Genomic DNA, 19551 nt, shown 5'->3' with positions numbered 1-19551 from the left:
TTCGCACAAATTTGCATGCACATGTGCCGCCAAACGACGCAAGGAAGTGGCAGGCACAGTGAAATATGTCTGCAACGGATGTCACACATCAGACGCGAGAAAAAAATATGCGCACAACAAAAGCGGCACATGCACCGTTAAGGCAGCGCACGGTATTGAGAGTAACGGGGTAAACACACAAGCAACGCGTGGCAGACCCCAGACACAACGAAATTACACAACTTTTTAAAAATAAATGTGCACATCGTGAAAAGCACCCGTGCATCCGTAAAGATCCAAGGGAGCGGCAATAACGACTAAAATGTGCCTCCGAACGACCGGCGGACACCCGACACATTTAAAAATACCAGACATTTAAAATACACAACAAATAGAAGTACACAAAGATGGGTGCAGTGGCGCTGCCAAAACTACACTCGCGAGCGACATAATGGTTAAAACGCGCAACAGACCGGTGTCACGCAACACACACGAGGAAACGTCACAAAAAAACAATGTTATACTTAAGACAACGACGAAAGCATGCACGCTGCCAAGCAATGAGCAAAGTCAAGTCACGTTACGTACCGGGGCCAGTCCCGTGTTCCACCTCCACTTCCGCCGCCCAGTCACACTTTTCACTAGAAACACGGGGGGCTGAACCACCTCCGTGCCCATACTAACAGCGGCACCGGAAGGAGCCGCCGTGGCAGGTCCAGCGCCGGCGGCAGAGTCAGATCCAGACTCCTGTGAGGGCGGCCGGACGCGACGGCAATGTGAGTCGTCCGATTTGCGTTTGCCTGCCAAATGTGCTGGCGACACGCTCGAAACAACGTCCATCGCCATATCGCTTGCCACGACAGGTGCCGTTTGAGTAAGCAAAACCTTGAGCTGACGAACTTTCTCGTCCCGCTTGGATTCCGCGGAACGCACGGACGCCGCAGGCTGACTGCAAGCGGCAGGCCGCTGCCGTCGGCGATCGGAAGCCGACGCCTGCCGCGAGTCAACAACTGCGCGCTGCGAGGCCCGTTGTAACTTTTTCTGTTTAGAGGTGGACTTGTAGGGTGGGACGCAAGTCACCACCGGGGACGGCGTTCGCGCCTTACGAGAAGAAACACCCGAAATACTAGCGCTGCGAATGCGAGTAACGGTTTCAGCCCTCTCAGTCGGCCGTTCCCTACGCGGTTTGGGTTCCGCGGGGGCGTCAAGACGCTCCTCACGGTCACCAACAACAGTGACAACATCGGACACATTCTTATTCACAACAGAGGGAGCAGCCTCGGGAACGGGTTGCGATACGGACAGCGTTACAGCTGCCGGTACGGGGTCAGACACAATCGGTAGCCCAAGTTTATCAACAGCCAACGGATCAAGCACCGGGGCCGCTACATGCACAGGCAAAGAAACCACAGGCAACGCCGGGGAGCTATCAGCGTCAAGAACGGGAGGTGTAACATCCATAGCAACAACGTCGTCTGCAATCTCAGGAACAGACACACGACTAGCACGTGCGGGGGAGGCGCCAAGCGCGACCGCCGCCCACGTCACCTCGTCCTGACCGTCTGTCCGTGGTAGTTGCACAGGGCGACTACGTTTCGGACAGTCCTGTCGAAAATGTCCGGTACCATTGCAAAAATAACAGGTCGCCGGTTGGCCGCTATAAGTTATAAAGGCCCGATGGCCAGCAACAAAAACAAAGGACGGTGTATGCTGCCGGACAATCATGCGGACACTACGAACACCATTCTCAACATCATAATAATAAGCTGACGACACATTTCTCTTTGACGACCGAAAGCACTGTACCGTACGGAAGTAAGCTACGAGAAATGGTTTCATTTCGCACTTCGAATGGCAAGTTAAACACGCGTACAGTACGTATACCATAACCCGTGTTCGACAGCACAACATCACTAATAGTACCGTCAAGGTGCTTAATTTTACGTACACCACCATTCACATTAACTAAAGTTTCACACATATCGGAAGAAGACAGTTTCAGAAATAACAAACTGAGGAACGCGTCAAGTTGAACGCCGAGGACTACACTTTTCGGTAATTGAAGGTCGTTTTTAACCCATTCGTGAATTTCGAAAGCCGTAGGCCTACGCACGGATCTATCAAACGCGCACTGCATATTATTCTGACGATTCTCTGAATTATCGAGATCCATGGTACTCACAGAAAGAAGAAATCACAGAAGAAACAGCGCCGCGAAGCACACGCCGCCGACCGCGATCCGCACGTAAACACAGCCCGGCACGCCGCAGCGAGCGCGCGATGTGTTCGGGCCCACGGCTCCGAAGAGACTGGTGCCTGAAACCAGCGCTTTAGACCGCTCGGCCACGCTACCTGTGCCCGTGTTCTTCACTTTTGTAGTCAGCGGAGCGTCAGTCGAGCTAAAAGCTAAGTCGGGCCAAGTCGCATAAGAGGAGCAACAAAATGCGCATTTCCGGTACCGGGAATCGAACCCGGGCCTTCTGGGTGGGAGCCTGGTATCCTAGCCACTAGACCACACCGGATAACGACGCAAGTGCTCCTCCAGCGAACACAGCAAACAGTACACACGCTACTTGACGACAACGGCCAAAATTTAGCGTTTCCACCTTGTAGAACGGCATGCTCGGGACGCATTTCGTGGAGACGAACGCCAGCAATCGTGACACCAGACTGCGCCTGTGAATCCTGTCGTTGCACCACGCACTGTGCTGCTACGACAATTTAAGAAAGAGACGCTCACGGCTTGCTGCGCTGTTCCCTTCGCGGGTAATCAGTGCTCCTGCTTTCGAGACAGAAAACATTGGCTTTTTTTTTTTTTTTTTTTTTTTTACAAATTTGAAGGGCCTCCCTTCTCCCCTCACAGCCCTTCCTTACACTCTCCAATATGTGCCTTCCTCGGCTAGCTTCTCTGGCTAAGTTTGATTGGAACATTCCCCCGATGTTCTGTTGTCGCTGGATGCGTCGTAAATGCGATATGAAATCGCATCCTTCTTCGGTGAGCGTAATTAACATGAATGAAACAAGACGTCTTCTTCCGAATTGCGCCTTGTGTGAGGAAAATTGAAGACTTCCGTTTGTGTTAAGCCATCGGATTATAACCTTGTCAGTTTCTAAAGGCGACACAATTTGCAGCAGACGGTGGACGTAGTTTGAGGAAATTGTGAAGAAAAGTAGAAGGAAGTCCAAACACTATCCTCTCGAGGTGTCTTGAATGCCAGACGTAGCGGTAACCACTGTGAAATCCTTCTTGTGGTAATGGTAAAATAAATTATCTCCCGCAAAGACTAACTAGCCTATGATGATAATAGTGAGGATAAACGAGTCTTCAAAGTCACTACGGCAACGATAACTTATTGTCGGAGATGATAATTAATACCGCCCTTCGGTTGGTAGCTAGAGTCAAAAGAAAGGTAGATCGAATTGAGAGGCAGGTTGCACACTACAATAACGATAATTCACTGAAAAATCAAAATGTTGCTGTCAGTGATATAACTGGGAAAGAAAACGCACTCTACGTTATGTTCACCCACGACACATTCACGATCGGACTGCAGGGGTGCAGGTGTGCAGGTAACAAAATCTTCTTAAACGGTATCAACTTAAGTTGTTAAAATGCTAATGAAATTGGCTTCCGGGGAATGTAAGAAAACACAAATAATACAATCAATATATACTCCATACAGGAGCCGTTAGATAAAATGGATCTAAAGAAAAAGGCCTTCTCCTTAAACAGGAATACTTTGTGCCACTCCTCAAGTTAAATCTCCGTAGACAATCATGAGGGGAAAACAAAATGACAAACTAACGGCGAATTAACATGCGAAACTCAAAACAATTCGCAGACTCCTTCCCTGCCTACACCATATTAATCAGAAACATAAAATGATAAAAGAATAGAAATGGTAATAGAATGTAATATAAGAACAGAATAAATAAATTGCACGATAAAGCGACATGCACAAGATAATTATCATGTTCTTCCACTGAGAAAACATTGCGTCCATTAATTGTACAGTATGGTTATCAGTCATAACGTACGTTTCATAACACAACAGAAAGTTGAAAAGAATTTGCGAGAAACGTGAAATAGACTACGCAGTCCCCTGTTAGAGCAGTTTTTCAAACGCAGAGGCTAAGGTAACATTAAGAAAATTTGCAAACGTTTGATGATACTTCTTTTGCAGTTGCGTCTTATCGTGTTCAGCAGACAAATGCACGATGTACAGATATGCATCCGTAATCTGTAAAGAAAGCATTGCATATACGGTATGGGCCAGAATCCAAGTGGTGGCAGCCCGTCTTGCTGGAGGAAAGGGCCGGTAGTCCGGGATGAGTGCAGTGGTAGCGCTAAAACAGTCTACGTGAGTCCTATTGACGAGGGCGAGAAGCCGCACAGCAACTTGCCAAACCGACTTCAAGCGCGCACAAGTAAAACGGTGCTCCAGCGTGTCTTCCTGCGGACAGCTGTCACAAGAGCTGGATGGCCTTAAATGAATGTGATTCATCTTGTCATTGGTGGGAAGAAGACGGTTGACCACCTTGTACCAGAAGCTGCTCACTGCCGATGAGAGATAAGTGGCATGAACATTCGCCCACACCACCTTCCACGTAACCGTCGGGTAGAGACCCTCCAGTTTATGTCTGGCTGGTTGCCCCCTCAGACCTTGGTAGATCACTCGTGCATTTCGCGATCTTGGGTCCAGATCGTCACTGTCGATGTAACTTTTCTGAACATAAAATTCACGAAGATACCGCAGCCGATATGGAATCTTTGTCGGATCAACCGGGGCTGCCTCTGACGGAGGGCGATAGGTGTCGAACAAAAAAGCTGTGGGACTCGTGGCATGGACCTCGAGCGTGCGACATGTACGATGAATGAGTAACGCTGCAGCTTTCGTAGCAAAGTGGATGAGGCCAAGTCCCCCTTCCTCCCGCGGCAGAGTACACGTGGCGTATGACACCTTGAAAATATCGCCTCTCCACAGGAGCCAGTACACAGCCTGTGTGATGGTTCGACCCAAGTCCTTTGGCACATGAAAAATCTGGGCGAGGTACCACGCTTTGCTGAGGACGAAGGAATTGAGCAAAAGAACACGTTGATGCAGTGTGAAGTTGCGGGTGGCATGCAAATGAACCATCGCTCGAATTCCATATAAAGTGAGACGCCAATTGTAAACAGCCGTTTTCAAAAGGTTGGCTTGGAAATGAACCCCTAAAATCTTATGTTCCTGTTTGACAGTGAACCAAGATCGCTTAAAGCCACGAATTGCATTATGAATAGGCAGAAAAACAGTTTTTCGGGTGTTAATCTCCGCCCCCGAGGCGCGCGCATAGAGCATAAGAACATTGTGGATGGTGTCCAGATCGGAGGGCGAAGACACGAAGAGGCCCAGATCATCGGCATAGACCCGACAAACATGTTTGACTCCCCCAACACGTAGTCCCACGCAGGAGCTGTCTAATTTGCGTAAAAGTGGATCCATCGAAATGGCAAATAACGCCATGGACGTCGGGCACCCTTGTTTAACCGAACACTTCAATACTGTCGGATAAAAATCCATTCACGTAAACACAAGAAGACGAGGCTTGAAACTAATTGGAAACCATTGTCACAAAGTTTGTGCCGAAACCAAATTTTTGTAGGACGCGCCGAAGATAAGTATGGCTGACCCTATCAAAAGCCGTAGCGAAGTCAATAGATAGAATTCCAAAACGGATTTTCTCCACTGTAGCGTAAGCAATGACGTCTCTATAAGTTAACACAGTCTCATAGATTGTCCTATGTGGCACTGCGCAATTATGAAAATCACATGACGCTGCGTAAGCGTGTTGCAACACATTTCGTGAAAAGCTTGTAGTCGCCATTAAGAAGAGTAATAGGACGCAGATTGGACATATTATTGTTCACCCTGGTTTTTGGAGCCAGTGTAATAATCCCTTCAAGAAAGGATGCAGGAACCGACACCCCGTTTAAAATTTCATTAAAAATATCAGTGATAGTACTACCAAATAAAGGCCAAAACCTAAGATAAAATTCTGGCGGTAGACCATCTGCCCCAGGTGACTTATGTATAAAACACGACCGCAAAACATCAGAAACGTCTTCCACCGTAAAGGGAGCAGTAAGATGACGGCGATCAGTAGCTGTTAAAACACGTGGTGTCACGTGTAAAAGATCCGCAATAGCTGCAGCGTCACTGCGTTTGTCACTAAATAAATCCACGAAGTGACGGTGCACTTCCTTAAGGATTGCTGACTGTGTACGGAGACGCTCGCCATCAGCTGATTCAAGTTCCGTGATATAATTGCACGCGGTGCGCCGACGTTCCCGTAACAAGTGGAACATTGAGGGTGTTTCATCCATAAGTTGTCCAGGAGCCTGGCTCCGCACAACCGACCCAGAAAGTGATAACATTTGCAGTTCCATAAGGCGTCCCTTAATTTGGCGAATTCGCGCCACCCTGAGAGCAGGGTCATCGGTCTGCATGTGACTAACATCCTGCAAACATAGCTCATAAAATTCGAGAGTGGATTTTTTCCAGAGCGCGACATTTGAACTAAATTCCTGGAGAGCTTTCCGCAAAGCTGGCTTTGCATATGCCACCCACCAAGACAACGTTGTTTCGTATAGAACTCGATATTGTAGAACTCGCCGCCATACATTGACAATGATGGGTTCTAATGTAGTATCAGATAAGTGGCGGGTATTCAATTTCCATAGGCGTCTCACTCGAGGTGGTGGTGCTAACAGAGAACGGAACTGACAAACATAAGCACAGTGGTCAGAGAAGATTACAGGATGAACCACCGACGTCAGAATACAATGCTACCTGTCACTGGATATATATATTCTGTCAAGCCGACTCCTACCAGCGGGATAAAAGTACGTAAACCCGTGGTCATGTGGGTGTAAATGCCTCCACGAATCGGTCAACTTAAGTTCCGTAACCAAAGCCTGCAGCTCAAGACATTTGTACGCTCGCGGCTCTTGGTCCCTCTCGTCGAGCACACAATTAAAATCACCTCCTAAAACCACAGGGATGTGGGGACCTTGGAAAAGAGGACACAATTCACTGCCATAAAAAACACCCCGTAACGGCTTTGCATCAGCACCAGATGGAGCGTACACATTCACGTAGCGGACGTTGTTGACTGTGCATGCCACATCTCTACCGTTTGGAAGCCTTGCGATGTTTGAGATATCATGCCCCAAACGAACGAGAATTGCTGTACCACAACGAAATTCAGGATCAAAATTCACTAAAACCTGATATCCCGGCACCGTGTGAATCAAATTTGAGACCACTTCTTGTAGAAAAACGACGTCTGCACGAACATACTGAAGAAAGTCAACCCCAAAGCTAAAAATTTAACGTTTCACTCAATTCTATTAACATTAATTGTAGCAACAACTGATGGTGGATGTGCTACCATAAAGGATTTGAAGAAAACACGCGCTACAGGGGGTGCGACACCCGTTTCTTATTCTACATCTTCGGACCAGTTTATTGGCGTACTCAACTCCGGACAGAGAGGGCCCACCTCCATAGCCACATTAGGTGTAGTTCCAGACGACACATTCGCGGTATTGACTGGTTCAGAAGTAGCTTCCGACCCAGCAAAAGGTAGTTGTGGGCGCGTACGCTTTTGATAAGAATCCTCCGACTTGCGTTTCATAGGCGGCTGTTTAGGTTGCGTAGTGGGAACACGTTCACATTGAAATTCGACCGCCTGTCAACTTTCCTGTTCTCCTTTGTTTAACATTTCTTTCAGCTGACGAACCGTAACGGCTTTCTGACCCACTTTGCTTTTGCACGGGCTGGCTACTAGCTAACGGACGCTGCTGCCGCCGGCCGGAATCAAGCACCTGCTTCGAGGTAACATCGGTGCGGTTCGATAATCGTTGTGAATTTTTTTGCTTCTGTTTCGGATTACGACGCGAAACAGGTGCCCTACCAGGAGAAGGACTCCGCTCCATTCGAACCGAAACTCCTTCCAAAATTCCGGAACTACTGGCGCTACGGAATCTTTGCGAGCCACTGTTTCTACCCATATAGCTTGCACGTCGCGGTTTTGGTTCTGGTCCGGCGGGGATGGTTTCCCTTTCCTCACGCCTTTCAATATCAACAAAAGAAGCCGACGCACCCTCGTTTACAGAAGCATCATCAGCTACAGAAGTAGACGAGCCGATATTTACGACAGGTGAAGCAATAACAACAGGATCGATGTTTGAAACAGGCGGTACATCACTAGCAACAGCAGCCGGGGGCACTATCACAAGTTCTCCTTCACTTACAGACGCTGAATTTTCAAACATTTCCGAAACAGGAGCAAACTGAGACGTGGTAGGAGTAATTTCCATCGCTTCGGCCTCGGTCGTGTTTGTATTTTCGGCCTGCCGGCGCGTGGGCGACTGGCCCAGTGCGACCGACGCATACGTCAAAACATCAGTTTGACCACTGTCCTGACCAGCTAGTGGTAACTGTACCGGGCGCCTACGTCTCGGACAATTTTGTCGCAAATGATCACTAGCATTACAAAATGAACAGGTCTGTGGCTGCCCGCTGTACGAAATAAATGTCCGGTGACCGGCAATGACTAAAAACGACGGCACGTGTTTCCGGACAATCATTTTCACACTCCGAATACCATTTTCCACCTGATAAATGTAAGTAGACGACCATTTTTCTTTAGTTACCGAGAGCACAGTACCATAAGGCATTAAGCTCCTAGCTATTGTCTCGTTACGGGTTTCAAAAGGCAAGTTAAAAACACGAACATTTCGTATCCCATAACCAGCATTTGAAACAGTCACATCACTAATGTTACCATCAATGTGCTTAAACTTTCGAATACCGCCACTCACGTTCACTAAGGAATCACAAAGTTCGGGATACTTAAGTTTCAAAAATAAAGAGTTCAGAAAAGCGTCCAACTGCAATCCTAGTACTTCGGTTTCCGGTAATTGCAACTCTTCCTTAATCCACTAATGAATTTCGAAAGCAGACGGCCTAACAACGTTCCTATCAAAGGCGCACTGAATGTTATTTTCCCTATTTTCTTGATCCATATTACTCACAGTTCAGAAGCAACACAGTCGCAGAAGAAGACGCCGCCGCGACGAACCGCCGCCCACGAGGCACCAGCAAGCACTGCCGAACGCGCCGCTCCCAGGGGGCGATGCGCACGAGCCCGCGCCTCCGAAGAGACTGGTGCCTGAAACCAGCGCCTTAGACCGCTCGGCCACGCTACCTACGTGGCACGGCGGTCACAGGAGCTGCGCTCTACCTCACGAGAAAACACCGCAATGGCACAAAAAACGAGAAAAAACTGGCAGCTTTTTTTTTTAATTTTTTATATAGCCCGTCCTTTCACTCTCCAAATAACGCCTTCGTCGGCGAACTTCTCAGCTATAGTTAGTGCTGCTGCCAGATGTAACGAAAACGAAAACTATCGTTGGACGAAGATGGTTGCAAAAGTAAGCCTCCTTCCTCTGAGGCAGTCCTTATGAGAAGGGAAAACAGAAATGTATGGTATGCATCTTTACGCAAATCCATGGAAACATTAGAAGGCAGCGTGAAGTGTGAAAAACAAAAGGAAAAGAATATATATATATATATATATATATATATATATATATATATATATATATATATATATATATAAACTTCTCGTAGGAGTCAAATTAAAGTACAGTCAGCACACAGTGCACAACGCCATCCAGCAATGGAGAAATTATGAAACACGACTGTACACCGCTAAGAAAGTTGGAGCGGTGATCACTCCGAATAAAACGAGAAAAGAAAAAGAAAAAGAATGCAATTCTAAAGGAAAAGCACACCAGGAATCCTGACCAAAAGAAAAGCAATGAAACACAACGAAATGTCCACAAAGAAAAGGGAACACTTTTATGCAACGCCTCTTCCTGGCATCACGATCCCAAACCAATACATGGCAGAGTTGGAAACAATAAGAAAATAAAGAAAGATAAAACAAAAAATCCTCGCATAATGCCATATACGAGGCAGTATCCCAAGGGAGAAATGTCTACCGTTTACGTTACATATTTCGTTTCTGGTACTGAAGATACATTCATCGCAAGACGAATTCGCTTACTATCATCACACAGTTTTAAGCAGAAAAGTGTAAATTTAATTAAGTCGACATCGGTAAATGAGAAAAAGCATGCGCCAAGGCGACATGCAAAAAATTTGCAAAAGTCATAGTATAGTCTTTTCGAACACGGTACTTACCATGTTCAGCCCATAAGTAAGTGAGAAAATCAAGACGATCCGTCAGTTTGAGGAAAAATAGAGAATAAATCGTATGGCCGATTAACCAGATGGTGGCGTTGCGCTTGGTGGTCGGAAATGCCTTACACTCGGGTACGATTGCAGCTGCCGCTGTAACCTGCGCTGTAGACACCCTGTTGACGAGACGCACCATATCCCGTGCAGTGTCCCACACAGCACGGAACCGACGGCATACGAAGCGATGTTCAATAGTATCCTCGTCATGACACTCTTCGCAGGCGGGGGACGGACTCAGATGAATAGAGTGCAGTTTAGCATTTGTAGGAATCGTACCATTGACGACTTTATACCACGTCGCTCTAACGTGCGTAGGAAGGACGGGTGTGGCGATGTTGCGCCAAACTGTTCGCCAGTCAGTGTGCGGCATGCGGTACTCCCACTTATTCCTGGCCGGTGATCCCCGCAGAGCACGGATTATGTCGCCGACACGGCCTCCGCTGGAGCCACCATACGCAAGATAACTGTTGTCAAAATAAAAACGCCGCACGTAGTTCAGCGCAAAGGGTATGTGGCTGACAGAGACCGGGGCAACTACAGAAGGTGGGCGATAGTGATTGAACAACATGACCGTGGCACTGCTGGTACCTTTCTCTAACACGGCCGTAGTCCGTTTGAGGAGGAGCGCCGCGCATTTGGCGGAAAAATCCACCAGGCCGAGTCCCCAATCGGCTGGATTTAAGGTGCAGGTGGCTAAGGAGACTTTGAAAATGTCCCCTTTCCAAAGGAGCCAGTAGACGGCCTGTTTAATTGCGCGGTCTAGGAGCTTAGGTACTGGGAGAACTTGTGCTAAATACCACGCTCTAGCTAAGATGGTAGTATTGATAAGCTGCACCTTGTCATAAAGCGCCAAATGCCGGGCCGCATGAATTTGAACAACCGCCCTAATTTTGTGTAAGGTGGGACGCCAATTCAGAGCCTCCATGCGCTGAGGATTATCAGATAAAATAACCCCCAGGACTTTGTGCTGCTGCACAACACTGAACCAATTTCGTCGCACATGGCTCATCCGGGGAGTAAGGGGGAGCAAAACCGTCTTGTGAACATTCACAATGGCCCCCGTCGCCTTCTCAAATTGCCGGAGAACAGAGTACAGGGTATCTACATCTGCCGGCCGACCCAAGAACACTCCAAGATCGTCGGCATAAGCCCGGCAAATAAGACGCTCTTCCCCAAGTTGGATCCCCGGACACTCGCTGCAGATAGAGCGCAGTAGCGGATCGAGCGCCAAAGCGTAAAGTGTCATTGACAATGGGCAACCCTGTCTGACCGAGCGAGTCAGACGTATAGGTGGACTGAGGGACCCATTGACGATGACACTCGACGTAGCATTACGCAAAAAACCTTGAACCGTGTGGGTAAACTTACGGCCAAACCCCATGGCAACCATCACACGCCGTAAATAGGCATGGCCAACCCAGTCAAATGCATTCCGGAAATCGACCAACATAATCGCCGCCGACCGAATCCTGTTGCCGCGTACAAAGCCGATACAGTCCCTATAGGCCAGAACGGCATCAAAAATATTCCTGTCACGCACAGCACACGTCTGATGTTCACAGAGAACGCGCGGCATGACTTGCCGCAGTCTGTGCGCGACGCACCTCGCCATGATCTTATAATCCGCGTTCAACAGAGTGATCGGCCGAACAGTGTGTATAGTCGGTGTCGCTTTAGATTTCGGAAGGAGCGTTATGCACCCCGCTGCAAATTCAGGTGGTAGAGGAGCGCCATTAAGGACTTCAATGGCGATAGCAGTTAAAGTATCGCGTAAAAGGTGAAAAAACTGCAAATAAAATTCAGCGGGAATGCCGTCCATTCCGGGAGATTTCCCCCTAGGACTGCGCTTGACAGCTTCGTGCAAGTCGTCGGACGTAAAAGCCTCATTAAGATGGGCACGGTCTGTGCGGCTTAAAACAGTAGGAACCCCCTGTAAAATACGACGCAGCGCAGCGGGATCGACATCAACATCTTGAAAGAGGGACTCAAAATGTGCGTGGATTTCAGTCTCAATCGTCACCCTGTCGGAGGTCGTTATTCCATCCCGAGTGACCCACGCATTAAAGGCCAATCGTTCGCGCATCTTCCGCTCTCTGTTGAGATGATATATAGAGAGCGGTTCCCCGTCCACGGCACCCACAGGCTGGTTCCGAGTAACCGGCCCTCTACCCTTCCGCCGCAGATCGGTCAGAAGTTCGGCCTGAAATTGTTTGAAAATGGGAAGAAGATGCGGCTGGGCCGTAACTCGTTGGGCTAGGTCCTTCAAACAGCTCTGATAAAAGTGTGACGTCGAGCGACGCCAGTGCGCTGCGTCGCGGCTAAAATTTATTAAAAAGGACCGGACTGCAGGTTTGGCAGCGCCAACCCACCACTCGAGGACGCTACCATCACCGGGTTTAGTCTGCAAAAGTTTGTGCCACATATCAGTAAAGGACTGCGTAAAATGGGAGTCGGTGAGCAGACTGCAGTTAAACTTCCATAGATTTTTGCGATAGTAAGGCCGAGAAAGTGGAAGAGAAAGTTCACAAATATAACTGCAGTGATCTGAAAAAATAACTGGCCTGATCTCAGATCGAGTCACCGGGGCAGCTAGTGATGATGACACATAAATGCGATCGAGTCGGCTGTGTCCCGTGGGATAAAAGTAGGTAAACTGGGTTTCAACCGGGTGGAGCATTCGCCACGTGTCCTTGAGATTAAAACTTGTGAGGAGCGTGTGGAGTTCCTGACACTTGTTGGGGCGCGGCTCCTGGTCGCGATCATCGGTGACCGCATTAAAATCACCGCCTAAGATTAAATGAGCGGAATTCCGGTGCAAAACCTCACACAGCTCCTGACCATAAAAAAGCCGCCGCGCCGCGTAGTCACTGCCGGAAGGAGCGTAAACATTAACAAACACGACGCCTTCAATAGTGCACGCAATAGCGCGGCCAGTAGGTAGACACTCAATATTCGTGACAGTAAGGCCGGGGCAGACTAAAATAGCAGTGCCGGTGACATCGTCGGACACCACATTATCCACAATAACGTAGTCACTCAGATCGGTTAGAAGCATCAGAGCCTCACGTGTCACTTCTTGCAAAAAGGCGACATGGCAACGGGTTTCATATAAAAGAGTTTTTAAGGCAAAAACCTTATGCGGACTACGCATTTTGTTAACATTTACGGTAAGAATATGCCACCGACGCGTGTCAGGAACCATACACAACGCAAGGAACAACAAATGCAGTGCTCACAAGAAGCGAAGCAGTAGCGCTGCGAAGATAACGCGTGTTGTGGTCAAGAACGACGAAAATGGCATACCGACAGGTGGCAGATAGTATACACGGAATACACACGAAATAAGGGTCCACTATAAAGGTCACAACGGCGCCACCAACGCAAAGCATCATGTGAGCATGAACGGCGAAAATGATCCACCGCAGGCCATCAGACACCAGCCACAGGGAACACACCAACAAGTAAGCACAGTCAAATAGAGGCGCCCCGGCACAGCTAGGACGACGCGGTCGACCGACAGGAGCGGCGGAAAAACAAACCGCCGGCGCCGTACACAAATGAAAGGTACAGGTCGCAAAGTGGCACAACGAAAGGACATGTGCGCCGTCAAACGACGCATGCAGTAAAAGCCATCCCCCAACAGGTGTAGACAGGAGACGTAGGTAAAATAGTAAAAGAAACTTACAGAATAAAATTGCATGTGCGCCGCCAATTCCATTAAGACAGCGCACGGTAGTGACAGCAACGGGGAAAACACACAAGCAACGCGTGTCGGACCCCATACACAGTTAAATTAGACAACAAGACTAAGGAAATGTACACAGCTGGGAAAGCACTCGTGCTGCCATAAAAGTACCAGACACAGTTAAAATACACAACAAATAAAATGACACAACCAGGGATGCATTTGCGCTGCCTGAACTACACTTGCGTGTGACAGCATCGATTAAAACGTGCAACAGACCGGTTTCACACATCACAGACGAGGAAACGTCACAAAAAACAATTTGAGACTTACACAACGAGGGATGCAGTCACGCTGCCAAGCGATGAGCAAAGGCACTTTACGTACCGCTGCCAGTCCCTTCATCCACCTCCACGTCCGCCGCCCAGTCACACTTTGCACTAGAAAACACGGGGGGCGGAACCACCTCCGTTTCCATAGCAAGAGCGGCACCCGACGGAGCCGCCGTGGCAGGTCCAGCGCCGGCGGGAGGATCAGAGCCAGAATCCTGCGAGTGCGGCCGGATGCGACGGCAATGAGAGTCGTCCGATTTGCGTTTGCCTGCGACTTGTCCAGGCGACACGCTCGATGTAACGGCCATCGCCGTACCGCTTGTCACGACAGGGTCCGTTTGAGTGAGTAAAACCTTGAGCTGACGAACTTTCTCGTCCCTCTTAGACTCCGCGGAACTCACGGACGCCTCAGGCTGACTGTGAGCGGCAGGCCGCTGCCGACGGCGATCGGCAGCCAACACCGGCCGCGAGTCAACAGCCGCGCGCTGCGAGGCCCGTTGCAATTTTTTCGGTTTTGAGGTGGACTTGTAGGGTGGGACACAAGTCACCACCGGGGACGGCGTTCGCCCCTTACGAGAAGAAACACCCGAAAGACTAGCGCTTCGAAAGCGGGGAACGTTGTCAGCTCTCTCAATCTGCCTTTCCCGACGCGGCTGAGGTTCCGCGGGGGCGTCAAGACGCTCCTCACTATCGACAACAACGGTGGCAGCAGCAGACACAGTCTCAGTCACAACAGAGGAAGCATCCTCTGGAACGGGTTCCGACACGGACAGCGTTGCAGCTGCCGGTGCGGGTTCAGACACTATCGGTGGCTCAATGCGTTCGACAACTGTGGGAGCAGGCAACGGGGCCTCCACAGTGTCGGGCAGAGAAAGCACAGGCAAAGCCGGGGAGCTATCAGCAACAGGAACGGAAGGTGTAACGTCCATAGCAACAGCGTCGGCCGGAACCTCAGGATCAGACACACGACGGGCACGTGCGGGGGAAGCGCCAAGCGCGACCGCCGCCCACGTCACCTCGTCCTGACCGTCTGTCCGTGGTAGTTGCACAGGGCGACTACGTTTCGGACAGTCCTGTCGAAAATGTCCGGTACCGTTACAAAAAGAACAGGTCGCCGGTTGGCCGCTATAAGTGATAAAGGCCCGATGGCCAGCAACAAAAACAAAGGACGGTATATGCTGTCGGACAATCATGCGGACACTTCGAACACCATTTTCAACATCATAATAATATGCTGACGACCATTTCTCCTTTACGACCGAAAGCACTGTACCGTACGGAAGTAAACTACGGGCAATAGTTTCATTTCGCACTTCAAAAGGCAGGTTAAAGACGCGAACAGTACGGATACCATAACCCGCATTCGACATCACAACATCACTGATAGTACCGTCAAGGTGCTTAATTTTACGTACACCACCATTGACGTTCACTAACGTTTCACACATATCGGAAGAAGAAAGTTTCAGAAATAACGAATTGAGGAACGCGTCAAGTTGAACGCCGAGGACTACACTTTTCGGCAATTGAAGGTCGTTTTTAACCCATTGGTGAATTTCGAAAGCAGTAGGCCTACGCACGGATCTATCAAACGCACACTGGATATTGTTCTGACGATTCTCTGAGTTATCGAGATCCATAGTACTCACTGAAACAAAAAATCAAAGAAGAAACAGCGCCGCGAAGCACACGCCGCCGACCGCGACCCGCACGTAAACACCGCCCGGTGGCCGCAGCGAACGCGCGATGCGTTCGGGCCCACGGCGCCGAAGAGACTGGTGCCTGAAACCAGCGCCTTAGACCGCTCGGCCACGCTACCAACGTGGCACGGCGGTCACAGGAGCTGCGTTCTACCCCACGAGAAAACATCGCAATGGCACAAAAAACGAGAAAAAGCTGGCAGCTTTTTTTTACTTTGTTTATTTTTTTTATTTTTTATTTATTTTTCTTTTTTTGTTTTTTCTTTATTTTTTTTGTTTTTTTGTTTTTTTGTTTTTTTTTGTTTTTTTAATGGGCCTCCCATCTCCCCTTATAGCCCGTCCTTTCGCTCTCCAAATAACGCCTTCGTCGGCGAACTTCTCAACTGTAGTTAGTGCTGGTGCCAGACGTAAATGAAACGAAAACTATCGTTGGACCAAGATGATTGCAAAGTAAGCCTCCTTCCTCTGAGGCAGTCCTTACGAGAAGGGAAAACAGAAATGTATGCATCTTCACGCAAATCCATGGAAACATTAGGAGGCAGCGTGAAGCGGGAAAAACAAAAGGAAAAAAAAAATAGATATATATATTCAAACTTCTCGTAGGAGTCAAAGTAAAGTACAGTCAGCACACAGTGCAAAACGCCATCCAGCAATGGAGAAATAATTAAACACGATTGTACACCGCGGAGAAAGGTGGAGCGGTGATCACTCCGAATAAAACGAGAATAGAAAAAGAAGAAGTATGCAATTCTAAAGGAAAAGCACACCAGGAATCCTGACCAAAAGAAAAGGAATGAAATACAACGAAAAGTCCACAAAGAAAAGGGAACACTTTCATGCAACGCCTCTTCCGGCATCACGTTCCCAAACCAATACATGGCAGAGGTGGAAACAATAAGAAAATAAAGAAAGATAACACAAAAAATCCTCGCATAATGCCATATATGAGGCAATTCCCAAGGGAAAATGTCTACCGTTTACGTTACATATTTCGTTTCTGGTTCTGAAGATACATTCATCGCAAGACGAATTCGCTTACTTTCACGACATAGTTTTAAGCAGGAAAGTGTAAATTGAATTAAGTCAACATCGGTAAATGAGCAAAAGCATGCGCCAAGGCGACATGCAAAAAATTTGCAAAAGTCATAGTATAGTCTTTTCGAACACGGTACTTACCATGTTCAGCCCATAAGTAAGTGAGAAAATCAAGACGATCCGTCAATTTGAGGAAAAATAGAGAATAAATCGTATGGCCGATTAACCAGATGGTGGCGTTGCGTTTGGTGGTCGGAAACGCCTTACACTCGGGTACGATTGCAGCTGCCGCTGTAACCTGCGCTGTAGACACCCTGTTGACGAGACGCACCATATCCCGAGCAGTGTCCCACACAGCACGGAACCGACGGCATACGAAGCGATGTTCAATAGTATCCTCGTCATGACACTCTTCGCAGGCGGGGGACGGACTCAGATGAATAGAGTGCAGCTTAGCATTTGTAGGAATCGTACCATTGACGACTTTATACCACGTCGCTCTAACGTGTGTAGGAAGGACGGGTGTGGCGATGTTGCGCCAAACTGTTCGCCAGTCAGTGTGCGGCATGCGGTACTCCCACTTATTCCTGGCCGGTGATCCCCGCAGAGCACGGATTATGTCGCCGACACGGCCTCCGCTGGAGCCACCATACGCAAGATAACTGTTGTCAAAATAAAAACGCCGCACGTAGTTCAGCGCAAAGGGTATGTGGCTGACAGAGACCGGGGCAACTACAGAAGGTGGGCGATAGTGATTGAACAACATGACCGTGGCACTGCTGGTACCTTTCTCTAATACGGCCGTAGTCCGTTTGAGGAGGAGCGCCGCGCATTTGGCGGAAAAATCCACCAGACCGAGTCCCCCATCGGCTGGATTTAAGGTGCAGGTGGCTAAGGAGACTTTGAAAATGTCCCCTTTCCAAAGGAGCCAGTAGACGGCCTGTTTAATTGCGCGGTCTAGGAGCTTAGGTACTGGGAGAACTTGTGCTAAATACCACGCTCTAGCTAAGATGGTAGTATTGATAAGCTGCACCTTATCATAAAGCGCCAAATGCCGGGCCGCATGAATTTTAACAACCGCCCTAATTTTGTGTAAGGTGGGACGCCAATTCAGAGCCTCCATGCGCTGAGGATTATCAGATAAAATAACCCCCAGGACTTTGTGCTGCTGCACAACACTGAACCAATTTCGTCGCACATGGCTCATCCGGGGAGTGAGGGGGAGCAAAACCGTCTTGTGAACATTCACAATGGCCCCCGTCGCCTTCTCAAATTGCCGGAGAACAGAGTACAGGGTATCTACATCTGCCGGCCGACCCAAGAACACTCCAAGATCGTCGGCATAAGCTCGGCAAATAAGACGCTCTTCCCCAAGTTGGATCCCCGGACACTCGCTGCAGATAGACCGCAGTAGCGGATCGAGCGCCAAAGCGTAAAGTGTCATTGACAATGGGCAACCCTGTCTGACCGAGCGAGTCAGACGTATAGGTGGACTGAGGGACCCATTGACGATGACACTCGACGTAGCATTACGCAAAAAACCTTGAACCGTGTGGGTAAACTTACGGCCAAACCCCATGGCAACCATCACACGCCGTAAATAGGCATGGCCAACCCTGTCAAATGCATTCTGGAAATCGACCAACATAATCGCCGCCGACCGAACTCTGTTGCCGCGTACAAAGCCGATACAGTCCCTATAGGCCAGAACGGCATCAAAAATATTCCTGTCACGCACAGCACACGTCTGATGTTCACAGAGAACGCGCGGCATGACTTGCCGCAGTCTGTGCGCGACGCACCTCGCCATGATCTTATAATCCGCGTTCAACAGAGTGATCGGCCGAACAGTGTGTATAGTCGGTGTCGCTTTAGATTTCGGAAGGAGCGTTATGCACCCCGCTGCAAATTCAGGTGGTAGAGGAGCGCCATTAAGGACTTCATTGGCGATAGCAGTTAAAGTATCGCGTAAAAGGTGAAAAAACTGCAAATAAAATTCAGCGGGAATGCCGTCCATTCCGGGAGACTTCCCCCTAGGACTGCGCTTGACAGCTTCGTGCAAGTCGTCGGACGTAAAAGCCTCATTAAGATGGGCACGGTCTGTGCGGCTTAAAACATTAGGAACCCCCTGTAAAATACGACGCAGCGCAGCGGGATCGACATCAACATCTTGAAAGAGAGACTCAAAATGTGCGTGGATTTCATTCTCAATCGTCACCCTGTCGGAGGTCTTTATTCCATCCCGAGTGACCCACGCATTTAAGGCCAATCGTTCGCGCATCTTCCGCTCTCTGTTGAGATGATATATAGAGAGCGGCTCCCCGTCCACGGCACCTACAGGCTGGCTCCGTGTAACCGGCCCTCTACCCTTCCGCCGCAGATCGGTCAGAAGTTCGGCCTGAAATTGTTTGAAAATGGGAAGAAGATGCGGCTGGGCCGTAACTTGTTGGGCTAGGTCCTTCAAACAGCTCTGATAAAAGTGTGACGTCGAGCGACGCCAGTGCGCTGCG

General features: G+C 49.0%; 1 protein-coding gene and 1 non-coding gene across 2 annotated transcripts in view; both read right to left on the bottom strand.

The window, feature by feature from the left end:
• The window catches only part of LOC126231759 (nascent polypeptide-associated complex subunit alpha, muscle-specific form-like), a 69638-nt gene that overhangs the window by 36360 nt on the left and 13727 nt on the right, over nucleotides 1–19551 (bottom strand). The window contains exons 3-6 of the mRNA XM_049942414.1: nucleotides 14362–15336; nucleotides 8125–8280; nucleotides 4389–4537; nucleotides 568–1584 (exon numbers count right to left, since the gene is read on the bottom strand). Of these exons, the coding sequence (XP_049798371.1) occupies nucleotides 568–1584; nucleotides 4389–4537; nucleotides 8125–8280; nucleotides 14362–15336 (2297 nt within the window). The remainder of the gene's footprint in view (nucleotides 1–567; nucleotides 1585–4388; nucleotides 4538–8124; nucleotides 8281–14361; nucleotides 15337–19551) is intronic.
• On the bottom strand, nucleotides 2430–2501 carry Trnag-ccc (transfer RNA glycine (anticodon CCC)). Its single transcript has one exon. It is a non-coding gene; the product is annotated as a tRNA-Gly (tRNA).

Source organism: Schistocerca nitens, chromosome 1 (assembly GCF_023898315.1).
Source record: "Schistocerca nitens isolate TAMUIC-IGC-003100 chromosome 1, iqSchNite1.1, whole genome shotgun sequence".
Taxonomy (NCBI): Eukaryota; Metazoa; Arthropoda; class Insecta; order Orthoptera; family Acrididae; genus Schistocerca; species Schistocerca nitens.
The sequence above is the reverse complement of the archived record's forward strand: the minus strand, read 5'-3'. Positions and strand labels throughout refer to the sequence as shown.